The sequence below is a fragment of the Drosophila biarmipes genome, chromosome X, assembly GCF_025231255.1.
Source record: "Drosophila biarmipes strain raj3 chromosome X, RU_DBia_V1.1, whole genome shotgun sequence".
NCBI lineage: Eukaryota > Metazoa > Arthropoda > Insecta > Diptera > Drosophilidae > Drosophila > Drosophila biarmipes.
In genome coordinates this window covers 6,971,676-6,999,202 of record NC_066611.1, presented here as the reverse complement: position 1 = coordinate 6,999,202, position 27,527 = coordinate 6,971,676, and the positions used below count along the sequence as shown (strand labels likewise).

General features: G+C 37.6%; 1 protein-coding gene across 1 annotated transcript; it reads right to left on the bottom strand.

Moving 5' to 3' along the window:
• Positions 1–922: 922 nt before the first annotated feature.
• LOC108024810 (uncharacterized) lies at positions 923–26,586 on the bottom strand. Its single transcript, XM_017094933.3, has 4 exons — positions 26,178–26,586; positions 2,099–3,096; positions 1,683–1,805; positions 923–1,622 (listed from the first exon to the last, which is right to left on the bottom strand). Exons 1-4 carry the CDS (start codon positions 26,196–26,198, stop codon positions 1,388–1,390), a joined length of 1,377 nt encoding a protein of 458 aa, XP_016950422.1. The 5' UTR covers positions 26,199–26,586; the 3' UTR covers positions 923–1,387.
• Positions 26,587–27,527: the final 941 nt, after the last annotated feature.

Sequence of the window (27,527 nt, the reverse complement as noted above, 5' to 3'; positions counted from 1 at the left end):
TTTCCGCCATTAAAATTAAGTTTTATTGCTGCCATAAATGAGCTAAACGTCAGATCATGGAATGTCCTACCGCGTTGAACTCGTTGTTTAATTACCAATCTTTTGGCATTCAAGACCTGGAGTTTTTGAACCTTTCATATTTTTCGAAAAAATTTATGATGCACCCCCTACAAATATCTGAATCCCATTTTCCGCCATAAAAATTCAGTTTTTTGGCTGACATAAATTAACTAAACGTCAGATGGCGGAATGTCATACCTCGTTGAACTCATTGGTTAATTTCCAATCTTTTGGCATTCAAGTCCTGGAGTTTTTGAACCTTTCAGATTTTTCGAAAAAATTTATGATGCACCCCTTACAAATATCTGAATCCTATTTTCCGCCATAAAAATTCAGTTTTTTGGCTGCCATAAATGAACTAAAAGTCAGATGGCGGAATGTCATACCTCGTTGAGCTCGTTGTTTAATTTCCAATTTTAAATAATTTCCAAAAACTCCAGGACTTGAATGCCAAAAGATTGGAAAATGGGATTCAGATATTTGTAAGGGGGTGCATCATAAATTTTTTCGAAAAATCTGAAAGGTTAAAAAACTCCAGGACTTGAATGCCAAAAGATTGGAAATTAACCAACGAGTTCAACGCGGTATGACATTCCGCCATCTGACGTTTAGTTCATTTATGGCAGCCAAAAAACTGAATTTTTATGGCGGAAAATGGGATTCAGATATTTGTAAGGGGTGCATCATATGCCAATAGATTGAAAATTAAACAACGAGCTCAGCGAGATATGACATTCCTCAATTAGTTTTTTTATGGCATCAAAAATACTGAATGTTTAGGGCAGAAAATTCAGTTAGGATTTTGTCAAAAATATGATATTCCGATTTTTGTGAAAACTCCTAGCTGCTAAACACTTTCAGGTTCTAGTTGTTTTTGTTTTTTATTTAATCGTTTTCGCATATTGGTTTCGTACATATAGTATTTAGGTTTTATATATATTTATATAAGGTTTATATAAATTGGTTTTTGTAATAAATTATAAGCAAGTCGACTGTACTCGCACTGGAAACGCGAAGAATTATATATATACAACAGAGTTCTCGGACAGTTCACGTACGCGTACACATTACAAATTACACATAAGTCGCTTTAAGTACAGGCAATTCCATTTAGTTATAACTTCAATTACCATGGGTTGGCGTTAAGATTAATTCGTTGATAAGCAGCTTTCGCAGGAGGAGAACAAGGACGAGGACATGGACGTGGGAGGATCAAGTGTGTAAGTGTGGACACTACAATAATAATTTGGTCTGCTCTGCACCAGATCGTTGGTGTGTGTGCTATGGTTCTCTATCGATTTTAGAGGGTTCCGGAGCTTCCGACTCCTTAGATGATCGCCTCGACCGCTCCCACTTCGGCGTTCTTCTTGATCAGGCTCTCCCACTGGGCGATGAGGCCCCGCGAGGAGGGCGCCTCCTCGGGCGTCAGGTCGCAGAGCTGGGCCAGCGACATCGCCGGACGCATTCCGTGGCCATTGCCATTGCTGACTCCGTTGGCTATGTAGGCGACTGCGTTCAGGCTGCGATTGCCGGAGGGCTTGTGGACGATCTCCTGCTCGTTTCTGCAACGGAATGGGGGATTTAAATCAATGATTTTCGGTCGCTTATCATGGCCAACTCACCCATTCCTGTCCAGCTCCTGTGTGGACTGGGCGTTGCGCAGTTTCCCCGGCCCGTAGCAGTGCTCCACCTCGGAGTCCTCGTCGTCGTCATCCGCATCGGCCTCGTCGTCTGTGCTGAGTTGCCTGCAGGGTTAAATATCATATGGATGTTAATGGCATCTCACAAAATTATTAAATATAAAAAATAAAATATTTTATGTAATAGTTTGGCCAGATCAAGATGTACCCATACTAACGTCCCTTATTAATTTAATATTAATATATTGAATATTTCATTTTTAGTATGGCCTAAAAAGATAAATTACCCACTATTTTGAACATCTCACTACCCAAGCTAACAATTTCTCTTGACTTAAGGGAACATTTTTGCTATACCAAATTTTGGCATTTTATTTTCCCCATATTTCCCCATTTACAGCTTGTCCAGGGAGGCCTTCAGTGTGTTCTGCCTGTTGATCTTGCGCAGGCGCTTCAGCTCCGACTCGCGGGACTTGAGGTCCTGCAGCTCGCGCTGGATCTTCTGCTCGACGGGCACGTAACCCCGTCGCAGGGGTCGTCCCTCCGAGTCGCGTTCGATGGCCGCCGGCGACAGGGTCACCGAGGTGATGGCCGCCGACGAGCTAGCCGACTCCAAGAAGGCCATGGCGGTGCGGGTGTTCAGCTTGAGGGTGTTGTTGTTGTTCTGTCCATTCTGTGCACCACCACCAATACCATTTCCATTGGTCAGCGTCAGGGTCGAGGGGGAGGCGGGCGGCAGTGGGCTGGTGGGGGCCAGCTTGCCATGCGAGGCTATGAAGCGCTGCATCACTCCCTTGGTGGAGCCACCGAAGGCGAACTGCCGCTTCTGGGGCAAACCACTGAGCTGCGGCGTCGAGATGGTCCGTGTGATGAGCTTCTGCTGCGGCGGCTCCGGGGTCAGGTTGTAGCAGTTGGGTCCAATGTAGCGCTGCTCCTGGCGCGTTACCACGGTCAGCTTGAGCGGCTGCTTGGCCACACTCGCCGTGGTGTTGCTCTGCGAGGAGGCCGAGATGCCCGAGTCGTCCGAGTGCTGGCCATCGAGGCTCTCCTCCTTGGCGCTGTTCACGCTGGAGGCCAGCGAGGGTGTGTTGGACAGCTCGTCGATGGGCAGCAGCAGCGAGGTGGTCTGCACGGCCGCCGGTTGGGCGGTGACCAGCACGCCCTGCTCCTGGCTCTGATCCTGATCCCTGGTCTCCTCCTCCTGCTCCAGTTTCGGCTCAAAGTCAATGCCATTGCCGTTCACCGTGTAGGTCTCGAAGTCCACCAGCTGCCCCGCGGAGGCGGTGGTGATGGTGGGCGTGGTGCTGGACGAGAGCGTGGCCAGCTGGCGGTACTCCTCCTCGCGACGCACCACCTCCTTGATCTCCTCCTGGATGCGCGTCAGGGGATCGATTTTCTGCAAGAACAGAGGGATACGACTGAGATGAGTACAGCTTTTTGGGCTCGGAAAAATGTATTGATTATATGCACAGTAAATAATAAAGTAGAACTTCCTAACTTCGAACGTGGAATGTGTGGACTGCAATATATTTTATTATTATTGGATTAGATATTAGAATAAAATTCCACTAAATATTTGAAATAAAATACATTTAACTGCGTAATATTAATTAATTTGGGCATTCAAAAACAATTATTATTTAAAAGATATTTAAAAAGATACGCTTTCTTTCTATTTTGTAAAGACTTTTAATATTTTACATTTTTAATATTAATGCAAAAAAAATACTTCGCTTTGTAATATCAAGTTTAAAAACAAATGTAAAACTTTTCTTTAAAAAACACTAATCTTAAATAAATGCTATTCGTTAATAGTTATCTTATGTAATATTTTTAAATAAATTCACTGCTGTTATAAATAGGTTTTTAATTTTCTAAGTTAGTTTTAAAAACTCAACTGAGCTCTGATTGACTGAACATCGAGGAACGAACTTGGGCTAATTTTACTGGGACTGCAACGGGTAACCCGAAACGGAGGAAGTGCTCGAGCTGCTCCGATTACGCTTCGAACTTCTGAGCTGCATGTATGTTGCAAGCCGCAAGATGCATTTGTACACTGATAAAAAGGGAGTATCATAAAAAATATCTAAAAACGAATTATGCATTTTGCATTAAATTTTTATATTAAAATCATAACAAATTGCTGCATTCAATGTAAAAATACTTTAATAAAGGTAGATCATTTTAAATTTTAAATTTTACGTTTTTAAAAAAATATATTTTATATTCAAAATATTAGAAACATTCTCAATTATATTTACATTTAACATTTTATTAAATTTTAAATACTTTAAAATATCTATAAAAATGTTTAAATATTATATTTCAATTTAAAGAGTTCCCATAAACTTCGAGACGTATCGTAAAATACGTAAATAAATATTAAATCTTTAGATTTACAATTATTTCTTCAAGTGCACCAAGAGATACACCCGCATCCGTGAGCTGCATCTTTGAGCGAAACCGGAGGAGACAGATCCGCTGTTTGCATAGCCCGCTGATTGGCTTCGATCGTGCTGCCCAAATGATCCGCCCAAAGCCACACACGTCGTCGAGCGGGCTGGGTGGTTTTCGGGGGGTTTTCGGAGTGGTTCGCAGTGGTTGGGGTGGCCCAAAGCGAGGCAGAGTGGCTCAGAGTGGACCCAAGCGTAACCTAAGCCGATTATTGTGCGTGACATCGACAACAAAGTTGGGTGGTTGGGTGGCTCCTCTCCGGTTCGGTGACTGCCGTGTATCGCGGTTTTCGAATCGGTTTTGAAAACGCCAGGCCAAAGCCAAAACCAAAACCAAAACCAAAACAACACATCGAGAGTAAAAGTGTTTGGCAGTCTCACTTTCAGCGCGTTTTTATTATTATATTCTGCGTACATGCCCAGAGGAATTTGTCGGCTAATTAACAAGTTTTTACTGTCACAATAAACACAAACAGCTGGGCCCCAATGAATAGTGCTGGTGATACTTCGTTTTATATTTAGAAATTGCATGCTAATTTTTTATTTTATTTTAAAATTGCAACTTTAAAGTTAGGAAAATAAAGTGGTTTTTATTATGCTCATAAGTTATGATTCATTCACACACCCAAAAATATATTATCATATCTTAGGAACACTGTTTGTAGGGTTGACTGAAAAAACAAATGTCCAAATATGATATTTTAAAAAATTTTACAATAATGCAGCAATCTTAAGATAAGATAAAAAATGTGTTTATGCTTTAATAATGTTATGTATGGATAGATATGGAATTATTTAAATATTGATAATAAATAGCCACAACTCAAAATATCAAAAAATCAACCTAAAACCTGGTATATTATGTATGATAGACTGTCTTATTTAAGGAAAAGAGTTCATATATTAAAGAAAAATAACTCATAATGAGAAGGAGCACGAATTAAAGCAATTTTCTGTCTCCTGTTCTCAATGCCCTCATCTACCCTTTTCAAAAACCAACTTTTCGCACAGAAATCAGCATCCATTTGAGGGCTAAATACTTCCCCTGCAGTCGTAATGCCAGCACTTACAGGGTCTCCATCTCCACCCATACATCAAATATGTTTATTTCTCCACTTTCAGGGAAGAAAGGGGTCTTTCAGTACATATAAGGGTTGCTTGGGGGCGCAGGGGCCAGCTTTTTCGGGTCACCGAGTTGGCTTTGGGTGGCATTAAAGGTCTGCGGGGTCTGTGACACCGCCTCGTGGGTGCTTCCCCACTGCAAAATGTTGCTGTTGCAGGTGTGTTGATGTTGCTGTCGTGCTGTTGCTTCCGCATCGCTGTCGCATTAGAAAGTGCCGGCTTTTCAGAGTCGCCAAGTGCCCGCAGTGAGCGAATGCGGCACTTATGCTTTTTCCCCGCCCCATTGTCTCGTTTTGTGCGGTCGTCCGAGTCGATATAAAATATTGTGTCGCAGCCAAAGTCTGTTCAAATCATCATAGCTCATCGATTCGATGCAGATTTTCACTCAATTGTCTGGGCTGGGCAGCCAAAACGCCGACGAATCGCGTCGAAATGTGCGTTTAACGACGTCGTTTTCACTTACTTCAAACAAAAAGAAACAGCTTGGACAAAAAACAAGCGGGAAAATGGATAAATGATGGTGAAGTGGGAAATAGCCTTACTTCAAATATATTTAGTTAGCAAGCCAAAGGGATTCATACTAAAATTTTAATATAATATGACATTTTAGTCATTACTTGACTATTTTTATAATACATTGTATAATGATTATTTTCAATGATTATTATTTTACAATCATTATTTTAAAGTCCATTATTTTGTCACTAATGTAACCATCTGTGGCTTTATTAAGCTTATTAAATATATAATTTTCTTTTTTTAAATTTCCAAAAAAAATATATTTTATTTGACACTAACCTTTTAAAAGCAAAGTTTAAATTTAAATATTTGTGTTAGATCTGTTAGTCTTGTGTTTATAATTTAATTTACAATTAAAAATAATCCAAAACTTTCTTGAAAAATAATATAGGAATATTTAGAGTAAGTATTGTGCCAAAAATGTATCTGAGGGTTTTTGGTTTATATATATCATGTTCACAAGCAATTTGTTACCATTTAGGGAAGGAAATTTAATATTTTAAATACCCCAATGAAGCCCTTAAGTGTGGTTGATACTTCAGGCATCTTCTCTGCTCCCCAGCATTTTTTTCTTTTTACCAATAAAGTAATGCGATCCCCTGAGTGCACAGTTTAATTAAAGAAAAACCGATGGGAAACGCTTCCTGCGAGGGTTCTTCCCACTTTTTTTACCAAAAGAGAAAGGGTATATATGCATGTATGCCCAAAACGCAAAAGTGAAAAAAAGCGGTAGGATACTTCCGTTTGGGCGCTACTTGTTGCTGGCGTCCGAGTGCAATGACAGCGGCAACATTGCGGCGGCAGCAGCAACATCGCTGCCCCGGCGGCAACTTTTGGCGGCAGCTGCCTAAAGTCAAGTTGACAGCTGCTCCTCGACCGGCTGTCACTTTTGGCGCGCGTTTTTCCAGCAAATTTACCGCAAGGGGAAATGCAAATCCAAATGGGAATGCGAATGCGAGTGGTATTGCAAGTCCAAGAGGCATGCGGCATTCGCTTCTTGTCCCAGTCTGAACCCATTTGCATGCCACATTCGCCGGGGTCAAACGCCCAATGGGTCGCGTGAACAGAGGCAGCCTACCAGGGAACAGCGAAAAGCATGCCACAAGCAAATAAGCCACAATTTGTTGCCTCTGCTGTTGCCTCTGCTGTTGCTGTTGCTGCCACGACAAGATCGGCCAACAACAAGATCAGCAACAAGGCAGAAAGCAAATTGGCAAGAGGGGGAGCCACACAGCACGAAAAGCGAACAAATAGGAACAGGGTAGATGTGCTTTCGACCTGCAAATACCCAGCAAAAGGCTACAAAATAAGGCAATCTATTTCAAAGATAAATACAACATTTCCAAGGCAATAAACAATAAAAACAGAGTTAAATTGCATTAATTAAAATAATAAGATAAAAATATGTAAGTGCATTGTTTTAATAGATATAAAAATATAATATAATATCGTTCAAAAGTTTTTGCAATTCCACTGAATATATAAAGTTCTTAATCCATTTTATTAAAGAGTATAGTTTTAAAACAAACAAAGCTGTTGAACATATTTTTAAATTACCGAAAATATAACATAGGTAATTTACAAGACATATTTGCACCATGTAACAAAATGTCCTTCATAACTAAAAATTATATTAAATGAATTTTACAATTTTTAAATAGCAAATATTTTATTCAAACTGTAGACTGAATTTCTGATATTTGCACTTTCATGTTCATAATTTAAATAACTTAAATTTCTCTAAAGGAAGTTTTAAAAAAATCCTATCCCATTCAACAGTGTAAAATATTACTGCAACGCAATAAATAACCTAAAATTGGTTGGTAGTATATTCTAGTAAAAACCCATTTACGAAATAGATATAATAAACTTTGCAGCTGGGGATCCCGCAAAAGGTAAGATAAATTACCTGGAAAGTTTCTAAAGCCTGAGTTATTTACAGCACCTTTGACTGGGCAACCTCCAATGGGAAATCAATTAGCTTGCGGATAAGAAAAGTCGTATACCCACACTACAAGAATTAGGGGGTACGAACAGCAGAAGAGAAGAAACAACAGAAGAAACGAAAAGCAGCGGGAGAACGTGACAAGAAACGTGACCGTGACTGTGGCTCTTTCTTCCCGCCTCCCCTTTCTTCAGCCCCTTTTTGAGCTCTATCTCTGTCTGGCAACTGATCCACTTCTGGCAACAACACAGATACACAGAAAACAATTCTTCGAATTTCGTTATGAGTAATTTTGTATTAAATCTCATAACAAAGAAAATATAAAAAAACATTAAGCATCTTAGGATATGAAGAGCTCATAACCTCCTTGAATATATACCAAATTTCTGATCTATCTATGTATAGATTCTTCACAGTTTCTTCAAATCACTTTTTATACCATTTTTATAACTTAAGATCAATTTAAAAATGACAATCACCAATATTATGGCTTTATTTTGAGATCATTTCCTTATAATGAAAACCCAAGTCAATTGTATCTTAATCTTTAATAAGTTAAGTTCAAATTGTCCGATAAGCCCCAATTCTTCTAGTCTATTCTTCTCTGTTAATTTTCCCAAGTATTCTCCAATATTTTCGGTGTGCTTTTAGATAATTTTATAATAGTAATCAAATTATCTGATTTTTTAAGAAGTTAAGATCGAATTCTCCGTAGTAATTCCCCAATTCATCTCGTCTATTCTACTCTGCTCTGTTTCCTTATTATTCACCAGTATTATGACTTTACCTTTAGGTAATAAAAGGAAAGAAGAAAACCTACGTAAATTATATCTAAATTTTTATTAACTTAAAATCGAATTCTCCGCTGATCTCCAATTCTTCCCGTGTATTCTCCTCTGCTCTGCTTGGGCTGCTGCTCTGCCGGCGTCGTTTCCAGGCGAGCGATCAGCATTAGCATAGCGTTCATCATTATCGTCATCATCACCTTCGTGATCATCGCGTACAACAGTCGTATTTGGGGCAATTCATTTAGCGTTTTCCTCAGTGACCGCCGCAGTTGCAGCTGAAGCGTGCAAAAAAAATTGTTCAACTAAAAAACAATGAAGAAGCCGCCAAAACCAACAAAAAACCAACAGCAGAAATGCAAAACAAGAGATGAAACAATACATTACAATTGCCAACGAAGGGCGGTACCTAAAATTTTCGGATTTTGGCCAGCAGACTCGAAGTGAATAGCGCCAGATGGCACATAAAGATTGGTGTCATAATATCCTGTCCTTAGAAAAATCCATTAAAAACTAACTTTTTAGGCGTTTCCTTCATAAATCTGCGTTTTTAGCCAGCTTATAATATAGTTACATACAAAATTTAGTTTATTTTCATTATTACTCATTTCTTAGACATACTTAAAAACAAACTAAGCTAAACAAGTACTTCTTTAAGTTTTTTTTTTCTCTGAGAAAAATGATTCATCTATTTAGTAAACACTTAAAAACTTATCATCATTTTCAGCACACTACGTCTTTAAAAACATTTTTAGAAAATACGTATTATTAGGTTTTTTTTATCAAGTAGTTGATTTATTATTTTAGTGGTACTTTTTTTGAATAACAGTTCGTACAAACATATACTATGTGCCACAAAAAGTTTTATGTCTTTCTTATCTGAAATAAATCGCTATTTTTTACCAATATCACAGTTACGTTGGCAAAAATTAGAATATATAGCACCTTATTTCGATTTCCAGATAAAATCTATCATAAAATTGTCACTAAAATTTATGTTTTTTTCGTTAGTTTTAAGGGTGCATTTCTTAGATGCTTCTTCAATCAAATTCAAAGATGTTTTTTGATATATTAACCTAAAGACCTTCAGTTCCCATGGAGGTATTGGCCAATGTCATTATCTAGCTCGGGCTTTCAGCACTGATTTAGCCACGAACCGATCGACCCAGTTTTTGCTTACCTATAGCAATTCGTGATCCATACACTACATTATCTTGGGGGTGGGGGGCGGCAAAAGATACTAAAAAAGATACAAAGACAGAGATAGAGAGGGAGAGAGAGATAATCGCCGGGGGAAATCTAAGGCGGATGCACTTGGAGCATGTGTCAATTATGACGCCATATCATTAGCATTACCAATACCATTAGGAGCGGACCGTTGCGGCGATGGCTGTAATTAGATTTGCAGATTTGCCATGCCGCAAGAAAGATTGTTTGGCCAAAAAACAGAGAGCCCAAGAAACCAAGAAATCGGCCAAAATGATGGCCATAGTCACGTCGCCAGCTCTGGGCGCTCCATTAGCGCAAAAAGTAAGCCAGCAAATTGGTCAACAACGCGAAAACAGGCCGAAATAAATGGCCAAGAGGGGGCGGTGTGGGAGGGCCAGGATGGTGGGTGGGTTTGCTGGGAATTGGGGCCAAAAAGATATTTCTTTTTTGCGCAATTCGCGGACAAATAGTTCGTGTGGCTTTTCATTCGAACCTTATCTCATGCGCCGGAAAGGTTTTTATTCCCCCACACACATGTGTGTGTTTACCGAAATGAGTGTGCGATAAGCGAGCGGGGAAATTGGGGGAAGTGCTGATAAAGAGCCCATCGATTCGATCACTTTCCTCCCAGCTCCTTCAGGGTTTTCACTCTATTTACGCTTTTCTCCCCAGCCCGCAATGCGTGACCTGGCCAAATCAGGGGCTCGAACCGAAGTTTGCCTTTTCAATTTCGCCTCGTTACTCGCGGCGGCTTGATTGCGGATTGTTTGGCCATTAATTTGGCTTCGGCTGTCGGTCTGGGCCAGCTATTTTATTGGGCCCGGACAGTTAGTTAGTTAGTCGGTCATTAAATTAAGTGCCTGCTGACGGCAGAGCCGAGCACTCGGCTCCAAGAGATAGACACGCCGGATGATTCAGTCCGGGAACCTATTCGCTGACCCAGCTCTGGTTTCAGAATAAATTCGTATCAATGAAAAATAGTTGGAGTCACTACAAATTAGTTAAACATGAAACAAATCTTAAAAACAAATTATTTCTCTTGCAAAAAATATTTTTCATTTTTTTAGCACCTTTATAAAAAAGTCACGTAATGTCTAGACATCATATCATATCATCATATGATAAAAATATGCTTAAAAATTTTAAGATAAATTCACAGCTTAGCCAACTTTAATCAGATACAAAATACAAAAATAAATATTACCAATAAGCTTAAACCTTATATTAATTAAGGGGAATAAAATGTATTTAACTTAGACTTTATTGTTTAAAGTACTAATGTTTAGACTATATAAAAATCAATATATATATGCTTAAAAGTAATAAATATATATTTTTTTTCAATCTAATATAGAGCATTTTTTAACTATTTTCTTTATTACAAAAAAATAGTAATCCATACAATTCTTTTTCAATTCAAATTTACTGCCTGAAATTTTGTATCATAATTAAAATTTAAATACAACTTATACTGTAATTTCAATACACCTTTTCAGTTCAGTTGATTGGCAAAATACTCTATTATTTAGCACAGAAAAAAATGTATAACAGCTGCTACTTCAAGTCCATTTCCCATGCAGAAAGCAGACTGGTCACTCAACTGGAGCACTCAACCCACCAAATATGCGATCCGCACCACATTGAGCCGCAGAAAATGCCATAACAATAATAGCAAGAAAAAAATACCTAAACAATAAGTAAAGCAAAGAAATCAAAAAACAAAACCAAGCGAATTATGTCACCGAATGCAGAGTAGATCCCGCGCTGCACGCCGATGGCCAGAGCCACAAAACGTGCCCAGCATATCTGCCAGATATGTATAGTGCACATATAGTAGGTACTATAAGTGGAAGTGGAAGTCCAAGTGGCGTCCACATTATGTCATCTATCCACTGCGAAATGCAGGGGCAGCTGAAGCTCTTCCCAGGGAAAAGTGGCATCTGGCCTGGGCCATTGACACGCGGTGTGGCAAATAAGCGCCAGAGCCAAAGAACTGGAGAACCAGAGAACCGAGCAACCGAAGTAAGACCCATGTATACACATGTATCTGCATCTGTAAGTGCAGCTGACAGTTGCGTGTTTGAACTTGGGGCGCTCCACGAAGCACGTAAAAGATACAGAGCGCACAGAAAGAAAAACATGAGCGAACGTTTTTACGTGATATTTATCAGCGGTGGTATTTGAACCCGAATTTTTGGGAAAAAAATGGTTTTAAAAATGTTTGTTGAATACATAAATACAATGTTCATAAATACAAATAGATCTTATTCATAGGAAAGAAATTTATATCACGTTCATGACAACGAGAGTTTTATGTGTTCATTCAAAAGCGGTGGTATTTGAACCCGGCACCTTAAAAATAATGTGTTCCTAAACACCTTTTGTTATTTGCTTTCCATTAACAAAAATCAGACCTTCTCTGAAAATCAGAGATTTTTCATCATATTTTGTTACAATGCTAACTTAAACGTCCAAACTAAAATAAAAAAAAATTTTTTTACCTTTTTTTTAAACTTGAAAAAAACTTTTTTTGTTTCTAAAAATATTAGCCACTGTCTTTCTCACATTATATTGTTAAATTGCAGCATTTAAAAAATATTATTTTTTAATTATTTTTTAAGTGTAATATTATTTTAATGATACCATTTTGTTTGCACTTTTGATTTATTCGCTATTTATTACACAACATTCTGAATGGAATTAGTTGGTGACGAAATTCCATTTATTCTCTCAAGTCACCCTTCTTTTCTCCCTGTGCACTACCTGGGCATCTGTTGTCTGTTCTTCTGGCCAGATCAGATCGCTGGGGTGCACATATCTGGGCCTTTGTAATTGCCATGTCTCTTTTTTTCAGCTGGCTGTTGTAATTGAAACTGTGTTTCATATTGTGTCGCTGGCTGATTGAAATATGTACTCGAAGACAATGGCAAATATTTGCGAAACGCTTTGTCGGTGAGCCGCGGCGACCGCAAGATTCTTCTACGGATGGGACAAACAGACGCGATTCAGATACAAGATACACGGGCAAAGTTAATTGACTTGCTTTGTTCGCTTTCGAGCTATTTGCTCTGGTTTTTGTTTTCTGCATAGTATTGTTTTTATTTTTTTTTGGGCAAACCTGGAAACGGAACAAACAGAGATCGATGGGGTAACTAGTGCCTGTCGGTGCGTCCCAGTGACAGGCGGGAATTACCAGAGCATTTTTTGTGGGGCTGATTAAAAGCGAAACCATTTCACTGGCTACTGACTACTGGATATTGCCTTGAGAAAGTGCCAACACTCCAGAAGACGTGACAATGGCCCCCATTTCCGAACGGTTTTGGTCATTTTCCAGCTCAGACAGCCAACCGTTAGGCGTTTGGTGACCCCACCCACCCGACAAAGAGCCATACTATCGCATACTAACCCATCCTAACCGATGCGATCCACACCCACTGGAGCTGAACTTGGGCCAAACTGAATGGCCAGCGGTTTTCCTTTTTCATTTGGTATTTTTGTGAATGAAATGCGCCGCCGTCCATTGTCCGCATTTATGACATTTAGCGGCCGCTTAGCCACTGCCAACGAACGGTAAACGGTTAAGACGTCTTTAAGACATGCTAACTGCACTTTATAAGCGTCATATTTTGTCCGTTTGTCCGCTGTCCGTTCGTCCGCTGTCCGTCAGTTGGATCGTAAAAATTATCATTATCATTATCGCCGCTGGGCTGTTTCTATATTTTCCCCAACTTCCCTCAACACCTTGCATTCCATTTTCTTCTCTTTTTTTGTTTTGTGAAAGGTTGCGCATATTTATTATAAGCAAGTGCTATGGAAATTTATCGTAGTGCTGTTGCCTTTCTCCAAACTTTGCCGGGTTCTCTGGCCTAACGGTTATGCACTTCTGTAGAATTTTCACGATAGTGCAGGTAGATAAGTTTTGTGGACATTGACTAGCTTTAAATCATTGGCAAGGTAAAGCCTTTAATATTGGTTATAAATCAATTTTTATCTCCAGGTCTTTAGCAGTTCCAATAGTTGCCAAGCCATTATTTTTATATTATGAGTCCAACTTATTTTTACAAAATGACTTACAAATAGTTTTTCTATATAAATAGACAATAACGTTTAGTCCACGCGAAAATTTATTATCTCTAAACCTTAATAGTTCTAGATTATATATTGTATTTTATAACTCTTACTTATTTCAAGTGACTCACAAGGAGTTTGTCTTTATTAAACTAAAGTTCAGGTAGCTTTTTTTTACTAAGGAAGAATATTATGTGAAAATGTATTTTTAGTTACCAACTTGTAAGAGAATTACTACAAAAAAACCTTAAATAAACTAGGTCAAGTGAGACCTAAACCGCCAACACCTTAACAAATTCGCCCAGCGAAAACCAGCGGTGTGTTGAAACAGAAACAAAAACAATAACAATATCTGACTCTAATTTAGTTAAATCTACTTATAACAAGCATAACAAATGTGGGAATGTCTTTCCCACGCTTTAGGAACAAAATGGCATCGGAGACGTCGGTTTCTGACTACTCACCGTGGTGGGTTTCAGTTTTGAACTAAGCCAGACCGAGAAAGACAATTGCCAAATCATGTCGGAGATAAATTACGCGAAAGGCAGAAATCTCCAATGCAAATGCAAAGTTGGTGCCTCTTTTTCTTAGCTTCGGGTCCATTTGAAATGGATGGGGGCCAGCAACTGTCTCCGCCGGCTTATTTATGTTACTGTGTTTGTGTGACAGGCGATGTGACGATGACGGAGCTACTTAGTGGTAATGCTTCGACCGTTAAACACCCAGGCATTGTTATACAAATGGACAGCCGCATTCGAGGCATTTTGCAGCAGCAGGTGCCAGCGGAAGTGGCAGCGCTGTGAAAATGGCTTCATTACGGGAAGGCGGGATTAAACTGGCACGAGGTTCTGTTTGTCAGCTGCAATGGTGTTATGCAATCCGCAGGGGGAAAAATAATAAAAAATATAATCACATAGGTCTTTTGACGTACTATCCTTGGTAGGATATCCCAGTCCACCAGGGGGCGCCACAAAAGTAAGCCACCGTTTATCATACAAGACTTTTGACCTATAAATCACATAGGTCTGTTGATGTGCTATTCTAGATAGAGCGGTACAAAATAAGGTCTAGGTTTGTAGAACAAGACTTGGCTAGTACTATCCTGGTTAGGACACTTAAGGCCCCAACGGGGGCGCCACAAAATGATGAAATATTATTCAAAAAGTATAAAAATGCACAAAAAGGATTAGCCCTTGTTAATACTATCCTATAATGATTTTTTGACATAAACAGAAAACAAAGAATTTACATTATCAATCAAAATTTTACACTATTAAATGCTAGTTATGATACTCTTACTTGATTTTTTTTACTATGCTATTAACACCGACCTAACAAACAACCAATTTGGGAAGTACCATATAGTTCGATTAAGTTATCCAGCAAATTTGTTGTATTATTTTTGGTAAACCACCGAATACGCCGGTGAAATACACCTAGCTGCTGCAGTGCCTGAGTCACCCTGCCATTTATAATTGGCAGCGGCGTTTTCAATTACTTTCGGCCAAAGCTGGAGGAACAACAAATTGCCAAAGTATCTTATCTGGTCGCTTGCTGGTTTCCTTTGCTCCATTTGCCGACATTCCCCACTTGTTATTCCGTTTGTTTAGGCACCACCATACTCCAGCGGAACAGCGCCACCATGTACTTACACATACTGGTGCTCTGTGGCATTACACGGCCTGCTGCAGTATTATCTCCGGATTCCGGGGAACTTGGCGCCCCTAGCAGGTGTCGCTATAAGGGGTTTACACTTTGCCCGCGAACAATTGTCAGCATACGAATATATACAATGTACATATGCAGGAAAGTTCCGACTGATACGCCCTATCAGCTATCACTTCGTTATCGATATACATATATAGAGTCCACAATTGCAATCGGTCTGACATTCAAGTTCAGTTAACAAATTGAGTCATCGTGGCTGGAATTCTTTTCTAACTCTCCTGGGGCCCAAGAAAATACAGTTCTGGGCGTTGCTGTAAGGGCAGAACGATATCACCTCTATAATTAATACGTAATAAATCTGGAGTTCTCTTTCCCAAGTCGAGGTAGTATTTGGAAAAATATGGTTCTCCTGGCGAAATGATATTTTGCTTGGCCAATAGAGCTTTTCGATTAGATAAAGTCGCTGATATCATTATTATTATACTGTATTCTCTTGATGGCCTTCTATTTTCGACCTGCGCCTCTTTGATTTCTAAATGGGAATGGAAATATTTATAAAGTTATTAAGATATTTCTTTAGTTTTTAAGGGCCACATATAATATTAGTCAGCGCCAGCTTATAACACAGCTGATATGAAATGGATCAATATGTCATAAGCATTTATCGATTACAATATACGATAAGGCAAAAAGCAGCCCTGTAACCATTTGATCAAATATCAAAGTTAGAGGTTTCTCTAAAAAACCCGCATACAACATTTCCGGCTAATGGACCTTATCAAGCGATACTTAATGCCCCCCAAAGCCGGCCATATGCTAATTAGCCCCCAGCCCCGCCCACATATGTGCATTTAGCTATAACACCTTGACATTGATGAATTGCCAAAGTTGTGGTAATGGCAACAGCATTTCGTTTTATGGAATGCTCATGGTATACGGGCTGAAAAAGAACCTTATCGCTGACACTGACAGAGCTGATAATGGACGCTTATCATTCAATAAGCCGCAAGTCAATAGAACCTTGACTTATATAGAGCCGACGATGGCTGGTGTACCATTACCATGCCATACAACTTACGTTTTAGCCGAGACAATTGCATTTGCACTTGGAACCCGCAATTTAGGCGACTCTCACGACATGCCATATATATCATACCATATACCATACAATATAGTTCCATACCTTCGGACGTATTCAATTGGAATCGGTGAAAGTACAGCCACGGCCCATTGTTTAGTCGGTTTTTTTAGATTTGATGGTGGAAATTGCGACACGCTTTTGCCAACGTCTGCCATTGACACTTGTCTCTCCCGCTTTCATTCAAATTTTCGCAGTCAAAAGCCAATGGAAACCACCGCCTCGCGGAGCTGTGTGAAAAGAAAGATCCCAGCCATCCATCCGAAATGCAATGCCTCATCATTTGTGTGGGGAAAAATGTAAAGTAGCACAAAATGTTTGCAAGTCGAGCAAACAAAATGCACCTCCTATGCCATGCCATATAGCATATCTCATACCTATCCACCACATTTCGCCCGCCCACCCAGCGATCCGACATGCAATCGAAAGCGGCCTGGCTCTTCTGCCGGCAATCTAATTGATATTTCTACTAGACGGGGCCGACTGGCATTTTGCATGGCTCGATTTGGATTTGAATTCGGATTCGGCTTCGGATTCCTGTGAAAATGCACTGCTGTTCGAATGCCGGCGGGCTAATTGAAAGAGAGAGTAGAGTGCGCACATCGGTGCCAATGGGTTAAGGTTGCGCCATGCAAATCGCATTGCCGAAACGAACAAATTGCGGTAGGTCACCAACGAGGCTTATTTTATCAATATGCCACCGCACACAATGGTGTGGAGTGGAAAGTCTTTTGGGGTTCGGTTTTTGGGCTTGGGTTCAGTGCTTGGGAGCGTCGGTTATGAGCGCAAAAATGCCTGGGAAGCCGACACATTGAACCCTTGGGTGGGGGAAAGTTTTCCAATAGTTTCCATGACATGCCATGGCAAAACAACACGTGGCGCATCTTTATCTTGGCCAGAATGGTTTAAGTTCGTCACAAGTCGTGGGGATTTTTTTCGACTTTTTGTAATTGGTGGAAGCTAAGGGAAGGTTGAAGAGGAATTACCTAATTTGTTATTCCCTTTCTATAAGACAACCTAAATTTTAAAGTCAATCGAATATCTTTAAGAAAACAAATTGCATGTCCAAACTATATTTGTTGTACTTCTAAAGATCACACATTTTTATATATATTAAGGTTTGTGTTCATGATCATTATATTTTTAATATACATTTTATTATATAGATATGATCCTCCAAAGTTCAAGCTATAAATATCTAATAGTTGAATCTTTACTATAAGCCTTATTATGTCTTCTAAAGTTTCTTCTATAAAAATATGATATTTATATGTTTAATATGCACTTTTTACATTTTCTTAAGTTTTATTTATAAATATATGATCTAAAGATATGATAAACATGATCCTCTTAAATTTCATATATAAATCTATTATCTTTAAAACTTAACAATATTGATAAAGATGGCTTTTCTTATAAAGTGTCTCCATAAGTTCCCTTTGTTATCTGCCTAAAAGGCATTACATAAACAATCTGTTTTAGTTCTGATGAAACGTGACATATTCACCTATTCCAAAACTGATAACTACTCAGCAGAAACTCAGCTTCATCTTCGAAAACTAATCAACCCCAAGTGAGTCGATGCTCACATGTTCAGAGCAAAAACAAGGCCATCTTCAACTCACATTTCTCACACTGACGAAACCTTTTATCTCCCCGAAGGCAATCAATCAAATGGTAATTGAAAAACTGCAAGATATGTCTATACTAAAGGCATGACATCTGCCGCGATGAACTTGCATCTCCCCAACTTCCTAAGTTCCTTCTTCCGCCACAGAAAACACAATAAAAAAAACACAAATCTGAACAACTGGAAAAACAATAAGCGAGAAAATTGAACAACAAAAAAGGCCTGGCTGCGCATAGAAGAGAAAAACTTTCTAGAAAAAGAAAATGTAAAATCTCATTATTTCTCCTGCACGTTCTTCTTCGATGACTTGTGCTGAGGATGGGGTGAGTTGAATCCGAGTTGATTTGAGTTAAGTTGAGTTGATTTGAGAAAACAACTTTCAAAGCGAGGCGATCATGAGAAAAGAATGGGAAAGATCTGGCGACTAGCACTGCATCTTTCATCATCTGGCCACCGATTTCCGTTGCCATACGTTGAAAAAAATGCTTTTTAAGTTCATATTTTTAGAAATGGGGATTTGTAAAATGCTTCCAAAAGGAACTCTGCTAGTGGACATATGGTACTTGATTATACTCATATTGCAACTAACTGACTAGATTTATTCAAAAAAGTGTTGGCCACCCACAAGAAAAAGGTTTTAGTGTTGGATAACAATTTATGAATTAATAGTTACAATTATGATGGTTAATTTGTAAGTAATAAATATTTATAAATATGTTTGCTTTTAATAGTATTTATTAATATTACCATGATTTAAAAAAAATATTTTGAAGTTTATATTTTTTTAATTTTGTAAATAAAGTGTTGAACAACGATCATTTTAAAAAAAATATCACTCAATTAAAAAAACTCAATTTAATCTTAAAAAATAGTAATATTTTTGATAGTTAAACTAAAAAAATAATTAAAAAAGTCCAAACTAAAACAAAAAAAAATAATCATCATAGTCATTGTGAGTTATCCTAATGAAACATCCACTGGTCATACAAGTTTTTAGTTTTTTATGTTAATATCTATTTTTTATATCTTATCTATGTACTATATAGTTTCTTACAATGCAAAGGCAGTTGGTGAGTTGAAGTACCAGGGCGAAAATCAATTTTCGAAACCCATAACTAAGCCGGCTAATCAGCGATCGTGGATCAGCAGAGCGAATTACAGCCAATGACATCGAATCGATTCGATATCGGAGGTACAAGCCGCTCAATCAATTGATTTACTAATTGCGAGCGATTTATTAGCAATTATGTGTTATGGTCGCTGCAATCGGGAGTATCTGTATCTTGTATCTGTGCGATAATCGACGACGGCGACGACAGCGATGACTTCTTTCACTTTGATTGACACGGTTTTTGGGTTACGGCTTAAGCCGCTGGTTTATGGTCGGTGGCAAATCGATTTCTGGCCCAGTCGGGTCTGGAGTTATAAAATCGACTTGCGGCCGGCAATTATATCAGCCGGCCAACGGTAAACGAGCTGCGATCGATCAATTAAGAAACGCGGCGACTGCATCGCTATATAATATTGCTGTCTACTGGTATACACTCCTATCTATATGGTATTATTAGGTTTCGGCTTGGCTTTGTTTCATTTCGTTCGCCTCGGACTGCCGCATAAAATCTAGTTCAAATCACTTTCGAAAACATTGCATTGTTGTGGGGCAGCTAAACGCTTGCCTCAGTCCTAACGGTCGCCTCGTCGCATTCACATTCACTTTTCAAAACCCCCGAGATAGCGAACTGCCCCACACTCATTTGAATTTCTAATCGGCCGCCGAAATGCGTGTCTGCCTCGTATTACTATTATTATTCAGATTCGACACTGCGGCTTAGACGATTTCGTAATCGGGGGGCATTTCGCTTTTACACCTCGGCGTTACTTCGATTCCATCTTGGCCGAGAGAGTCTGGGTCTGGGTCTGGGTCTTTGCCTTTTGAGTTCATTGCCAGAACTGAAAAGTGAACCGGTTTTCTGTTTCGTTGTCGGTGAAATTTACGATGCATAATATTTGTTTTATTTGCCATTGTTTGTGGTCGCAGTCATAGGCGGCAAATCCCCGTTGCACTCGAAACGATCTCCCAGATGCAACTGAGGGTTCCCAGAAAATCATCTGAGGTGGGGCTTTCCCAGAAGGCCTACAGATGATAAAAGCAAATTTATTAACTCTCAAATCTTTGCTGTAATCTGATTTGGCTCTAGAGATTTTAACGATCTCTTAAGATTATTTTTCAAAAGGTTTTATTTTTGGTCACCTTTGGCTTAGATAATACCCAAAAAATGATGGATATGCTTAGAATGGTGGAAATATTCGTGGATTGTTAATTAATCAATATTTTTATAGGTTCTAGGATGGTCGAAAATGATTGATCTCTTGGGATCACATTTCGCTTAAACTCATTAGTTATTTGTAGATTTTTTGTGATTCTAAATTTCATTTAATCAATATCAAAATTATGGGGCTTTGATATTTACATTTAAATAAAATAAATTTAATGACTTCATAAAAAATAAATAAATCTAAAATAATTTGGAAGACAATTGATTATGAATATATTTATTACATTTTTTTAGGAAGTATTTTAATCATATTAATTTCATTGTAGAAAGCAATAGATTCCGAGCTTTAATATTTTTTTTTAATGTTTATAAAATATATATTAAGTTGACTTTACAAAAATGTAATTACTTTGAAAATCAAATATTTTAAGCCACATTTACGAAAAAAAAAAGAAGAAAAGATACAAAGATAGTTTTCACTTTAGATACATATAATATAAAATATATATAAATATATACATAATTTATAAAAGACTGAAACTCAAGATCTATAAGTGATTATATAAAAATAAATCTATATAAAATATATATTGAGTTGACTTTACAAAAAAAAAAATACTTTGTAAAACACCTATTTGTAGCCATATTTACATAATGAAAAAAAGATACAAAGATAGTTTTCACTTTATATACATATAAAAGATATTTATAAAAGACCACAATTCAAAATACACAAATGATTATATAAAAATAAATGTGTATAAAATATATATTAAGTTGACTTTACAAAAATGTAAATACTTAGAAAATCACCTGTATGTAGCTACATTTACAAGTAAAGTACAAGATACAAAGATACACATAATAGATATTTATAGAAGACCACAAGATCTACAAATCGTTTAACGACTCATTTTGTTAAGCTCCATTTCCAGATTAGCATACGGTCTAGTCTGGCCACGGGTGTCCGCATAATTAGTAGATAATTAGGATTCTCAAGATACATTCGCCTCGCTTCGTTTTCCATATCTTTTGCTGTGCCTTCGCCTTGACTACCTTCAACTGCTCCAGTTTTTCGAGATAATATCTCGCATCTTTTCGGTTTGAGTGCTTCAATAATAACTGTTGTTTTTGGGGTTTTCTCTGCTTGTTTGTTGCTGTTTTTGGTAATTTTTTTCCGAGATTGCCAGAGGTCAGGAGTCGTTGAACCCAGACATTGACCTCCACCTTCTCCACCTCCACCCCTGTGGCGATCGACGCACGACAAGTCTCGACTTTTGTTTTATTTTATTTTATTTTCTTTATTTGTATTTCTCCAAGTTACTCTTCGGTTTTCAGCGTACTTTGCGTTGGCCGTTTGCGTTTTTCATTTGAGCCCGCTCTTGTGGCTTTGGGCCATCTCTCTCACCTCCAAAAAAAAGGTTACTTTCGGCTATCCCCCTTTCATCCGACCGTCTGATCATCTGACCATCTGCGTTTATGTGTAATTACCTTGGACTCTTGGGTTTTGGGTTTTAGTTTTTTGGGGTTTTGAGTTCTGGCTTCTTCGGGTTTCACAGCGATACGCCTCTTGGCTTTTCTTCTAGCCTCCTTGGGCGTTTTTATCATATTTTTTTCCTTGAAAACAGGTAGTTGGTATCATCTTCTCCCCACCCAATAATTATGTTTATGTTTTTCAACTATGGTAATTTCCATCTTTTACAAAACTCTGTATTGCCTGCGAAGCTGCCTAAAGACGTTGATTAGGCATTTATCAAAGCTGGTGTCAGGATCTCACGGTGCTTTCCGCTGTTCGGCTGACCGGTTTCGGGCATTTTTACTTTCAATTGGCCAAACGGGTAAAATCGACGTGAAAATCTTACTGCCCGCCGTCTGCGTCCGCAATGCGCAAAAAAGCGAAATTTTAATAGACCAGCAACAACCAGAAATGATGCATCAAATTCTGACCGGTTTTTGGGGGGCTTTTCCTCCTGTTTTTTGGTGGCATTTTTTGACGGAAAATTGGGAAAACACGAGGAGTTGGTTTGAGCCAAGAAAATGTAATCGTTGAGGAGAGATATTGCACAGGGAAGAGGCAATTAACTTGTTTATGGCTTTTAAGATTAAATATTTCTTTGAATTTTCATTAATTTAAGAGATTAAATATTATGGTTCAAAAATTTCTTATACGAACAAAATCGAATGATATAAGGTTCCATTATAACATTACAGTTTCTAAAATTTAACAAAATCGAATAATATAAGGTTCCATTATAATATAACAATTTCTAATATGAACAAAAATTCTGCTGTTGGGGGAAAGACATTGTACAGGGAAGAGTCGATTAACTTGTTCATGTTTTTTAAGATTATATATTTTTTTAAATTTTTAGCGATGGGAGATTTAATGATATAACGTTCTATTATAATGCAAAAATTTAGGAGATTCAATGATATAAGGCTCTATTATAATGCAAAAATATATTAAACGAACAAAATTCAATGATATAAGGTTCCATTATAATATTAAAACTTCTTATACGAGCAATATTCAATAATATAGGGTTCCATTATAATACCATTTCTAATATGAACAAAAATTGAAAGATGTAGAAAACTTGTTAGGAAGTGAGTGGCTCCTTCCTCATATTATGAGGACTTATCGCCGGCCAACCAGTAGAGATCACACAAACTCGCCCGAGTGTATCCTAGTTAGTTAGGAATGGAGTCTTCATTTCTCGGATTCAGACTTCTTATCTCGCCTCTTCACTCAGACGGACTCAGACTCGTGATCGAGTGCAGATCTTCAGCTTGGCCTGAATCGCATCGGGGAGATCCTCGAGCTCGGTCCGCTGCCATGGCCAATCCCAATCTGCTGCTGGCCGGTCTCAATCACTTGACCATGGAGCCCCGCGGCGCCCGCTCCTGCGTCGCCCCCTCGATCGTTTGTCGACTGGTCCATTGCAGTTCTCGGGGCATTTTATTTGGGTCATGGACAGTCATCTCGCTCGATGCTCCCCTCCGCGGCGCCGTGTGTCTACAGGTTTTTCGACTTTTACTTGCAACTGGCATTGGCCGGGCCAAAAAGGCATTTTTTCTGGCTTTTCGGTTCCGTGTGTCAAGTCTTTAAGGTTTTTTCGAAACGAAACATCGCTTTTTTCGGCGTTCTGGGCTGTTGAGTAAGCTGCTTGAACAGCTGTTTTGGCGCTTCACATTGTTCTTAATTTTCTTTTCACCTTTTGTAGGGGTTTTTTACATAGGTGGTGAGATATATACATATTTTAATATGCATTTTTTGTGGTTCACATTTAAAACGAATTCATGGGTTTTTAGATTTGGGAAAAAACTTTTTTTCTTTGGGGCGCTATAGTTATCTTTGCTAAGATTTTGAAAGTGGGTTCTTAAATCAGATTTTCTTTATCCTGTATTATTCTTATTTAACGAAGTCACTTCTTCAATCCCTCACTTTTTTTTAGAAATGCTTGATATATTAATCACAAAAAAAGTAAAAAAAAACATAAGGTTATTGTTATAAACTTATAAATTCTAAGTAAATACTACCCTTAGCGATCAATTCTGTGATACATAAGACATTTTTTATAAAATTCCTAAAATTGGAATGCTTTTGGTTGGGAAAAGAATGATAGAAGTTTTAAGTGGAATTATCCATAAGAACATTTTTATAAAATTCTTATAGTTCAAATTCTTTATACACAAGAATGATATATCTTAAGAACTATTATAACCTATTCCTTTAGTTCGTTTTCTCTCTATTAAAAACCAGAATGATAAATCTTAAATTGGATAATCGATAAGTAGGCACCCTTTTCAACGGATTACTTTTATAAAATTCTTATAAATCGAATGCTTTATGCCCAGAAAAACAATGATATAGTATATCATAAGTTTTTATGTGGATGTTGTGGTTGATGTAGGCACACTTTTAAGACTTGAGTCCTAACTCTCTCGATCATAGAAACTTTTTTTATAATATTCGTATAATTCCAAAGCTTTGCGTTAAAAACAAGAATTATATGGTAAGTCCCAAGTTTTTATGAGGATGATGAGGATGATTTTGGAACAGATTGTTTACCGAACTTGACATTTGTGGCACACTTTTCAGACCTGAGGCCCACTTCCCCTCGATCTTGATGGCACATCTTCGGAAGGGGCGGGAGAGGGGGAGGAAGAGGAGGTGGAGTGCGGCGAATGGGAGTCCAAACAATGGCGATCACAAATTTCACAGCTCTTACCATGACTTTGGTTTTGGCCCCCAAGAAAAAAGATCAAGACGGCTCCAAAAATATAAAAAAAAAACAAACCAAAGAAAACAACAAAAAACCAACTGTGCAAATATGCGGCAACAACAAAAACAACAATAGGGGCAGCACACACACGCACACCTGTGGGCAGAGCAAGAAGAAGAAAAACGAAAAAAAAAAAGCCAAAAGAACAACAACATGTAAATGAAAAACAAAACAAAACCATTTTACAATTGTGGCCAGAGCATTGTTGTTGGTGTTGCTTTGTGTGTTTTTTTTTTGTTTTTCTGCGGAAAGTCGGGAAAATCAGTCAATGGAACGTCACGGCAGAGCTGTGGCAGCGACGCCGGCCGAGGCAGAGGCAGCGCAGCATCGGGGGCGTACTAAGTTCAATGGAATACAGGAAAGCACGGGAAAGGGGAGGCGAAGAGAGAATGGCGGGGGAGGAGCAAAAGGAGAAAAAGCCAACCACACAAAAACAGCAACAAAATAGCGTAATACACGCAACAAAATTATGAGGTTTCCCTTTTAAGTGTGACTATTTATGTATTTCAAATGTTTACATCAATGTTTTTTATTAATGATGAACTAAAAACCTTTTTTGAATTTTAAGTAACTCAAATACTTAAGAACATTTAAACTATATATTTTGTATTTTTAAAGAACAGAACATAAAAATGTTTTATATTTTGCGCAAATCAAATATACAAATATAAAAAAATCAAATATTAATTATTATATGAAACCAAAATACAATTATGATAGCTTTGTTTTTGATATCTAAAGCCACCATATCTTATCAATTTTTCTATTTGTGTACCATTAAATACCATATAAACTTTTTTCTAAATATTTAATAAACATTTTTATTCTTCTAATTTTATATACCCTTATATTCTCAAGGAAAAATATATCATATAATTCTTTTAGTAATATGATAATTTTAAAGTTACCCATTACTGAAAACTTCTTTTTTGAAAACAAAAGTGGTTTAAAGCTATTATTTTAATTTAAAATCCAATTTATTTGCCAATGAAATGTAATATTTTTATACTATTTAATACCATAATTTCTATTTATTTATTAATAAAACATAATATATTTATCACAAGTTTTTGAAGTAAAAAATGTATGCAAATCTGAATATATTTCAGCTTTAACATTAAACTGGTATTATAGAAAATAAAAAATAAGTTATTACAAAATGTTATATGTACTTCATATATATTTTCTTATTTTGTGGCATTTTGTAACAAAAAAGTTATTCTATTAAATTTTTTTAAAATTTCTAAACAAGAAGAGCCTGATATTGTAGAATAAAAAAAAAATATTTTTTAAAGCTTTCTTATGTGTAATTCTAAACTTAGAATTAAAAAAAAAGTATACTAATCTCTAACAAATTTTCCCAAGTGAAGGCACTCACCTCTTCAACTTTCTGCTGCATTTTGTTTGTAAAAGTTTATATTGCGTTCGCTGCAAATTGGGTTTTCCACACTTAACAGAACAAAATTTAAAAAAAAAACGAAAGTATGTGTTTCAATGAAGAGACATTCACAGAAACGTCTGTTAAAATGCACTTCCAGTGTTTCCTGCGGATTTCCTCCTGGTTTTTCTCTGTTTATCGGCGGCTGCGCGCGCGCAATAGTGCAGCGAAGAAAACAAACAATCGAGCAGGCGGCTGAATGGGAGTTGGAGTGGCCGCGGAGAATCGGAGATTTGAGAATCGCAGATCGGAGAATCGGAGAATTGGAGAACTGGAGGGCGACCAGCACGCAGAGCAATCGAAAACACAACTGGCGGCCAAAACGAAGCGAGGAATGTGGAGTGCAAAGAGCGGCCGACGATAACACAAACACGGCGCTAAAGCTCGCGCGACAATCGATGGCGATGGCCCGGCTATCGAAAATACCACGGCGGAGTTGGTATTTTCCAGGGATGGGGAGTCGGCGTCTCTCCAGCCAAAGTACACTCGTCGGCATAAGTATTTTGACGAAACCAAATTTAAAAATACTCGTTAACTTGCCTTGGTTTGTCATCAATGGAAAGGTAATTTAAGTAACGTTTGCATGTTGCACTACTTTTCTTAATCCATTCAGTACTTATTAAAAATTCAGAATTTGTGTGAAATTCTACTTTTTAAATTTCTTTCCTTGTCTTGAAAACTAAAATTTTTGGATTCAAAGTTTCCTCAAACAAAAAAATAATAGCTGCAAAAATAAATTAATTTCCTTGTATTTATGATTTTTCTATCTATTCTGGCCATCTATTGATGCCAAAAGTTAACAAGTTCAAGTTAAGAGTATATTGAACTTTTGTTTTGGCAAAATACTTATACCCACTAGTGTTGGCTTTTAATAAATAATATATAATATAATAAAGGCTTAATTGCCATGCCTTCAACTCAAATCTCTAATTTCATTTATAAATTAATTTATGAGGAAATTTAATTTAAGGAACTACCCATATTAGGGGAATACAAATCTTGACAAAACTAATTTTAAGAATCCACTTCCATTGAGGTTTCAAAATAAATATATCATTTTAATTATTCATAAAACAGAATACTTATGAATATCTAAAGACCACAAAAAAAGAAAATCAATACATAAAAGCTAATCCTTTTTTAATTAATATTTGCATAGTGTATTTTAAAATGATTTTAAAGCAGTCTCAAAAATTTCATTAACATAGAAATTCTACAAATGAAGAAGATTTTATATACTTTCGTAAATGTTACAATGAAAAGGATACATTTTCACTTTTTTTTCACACT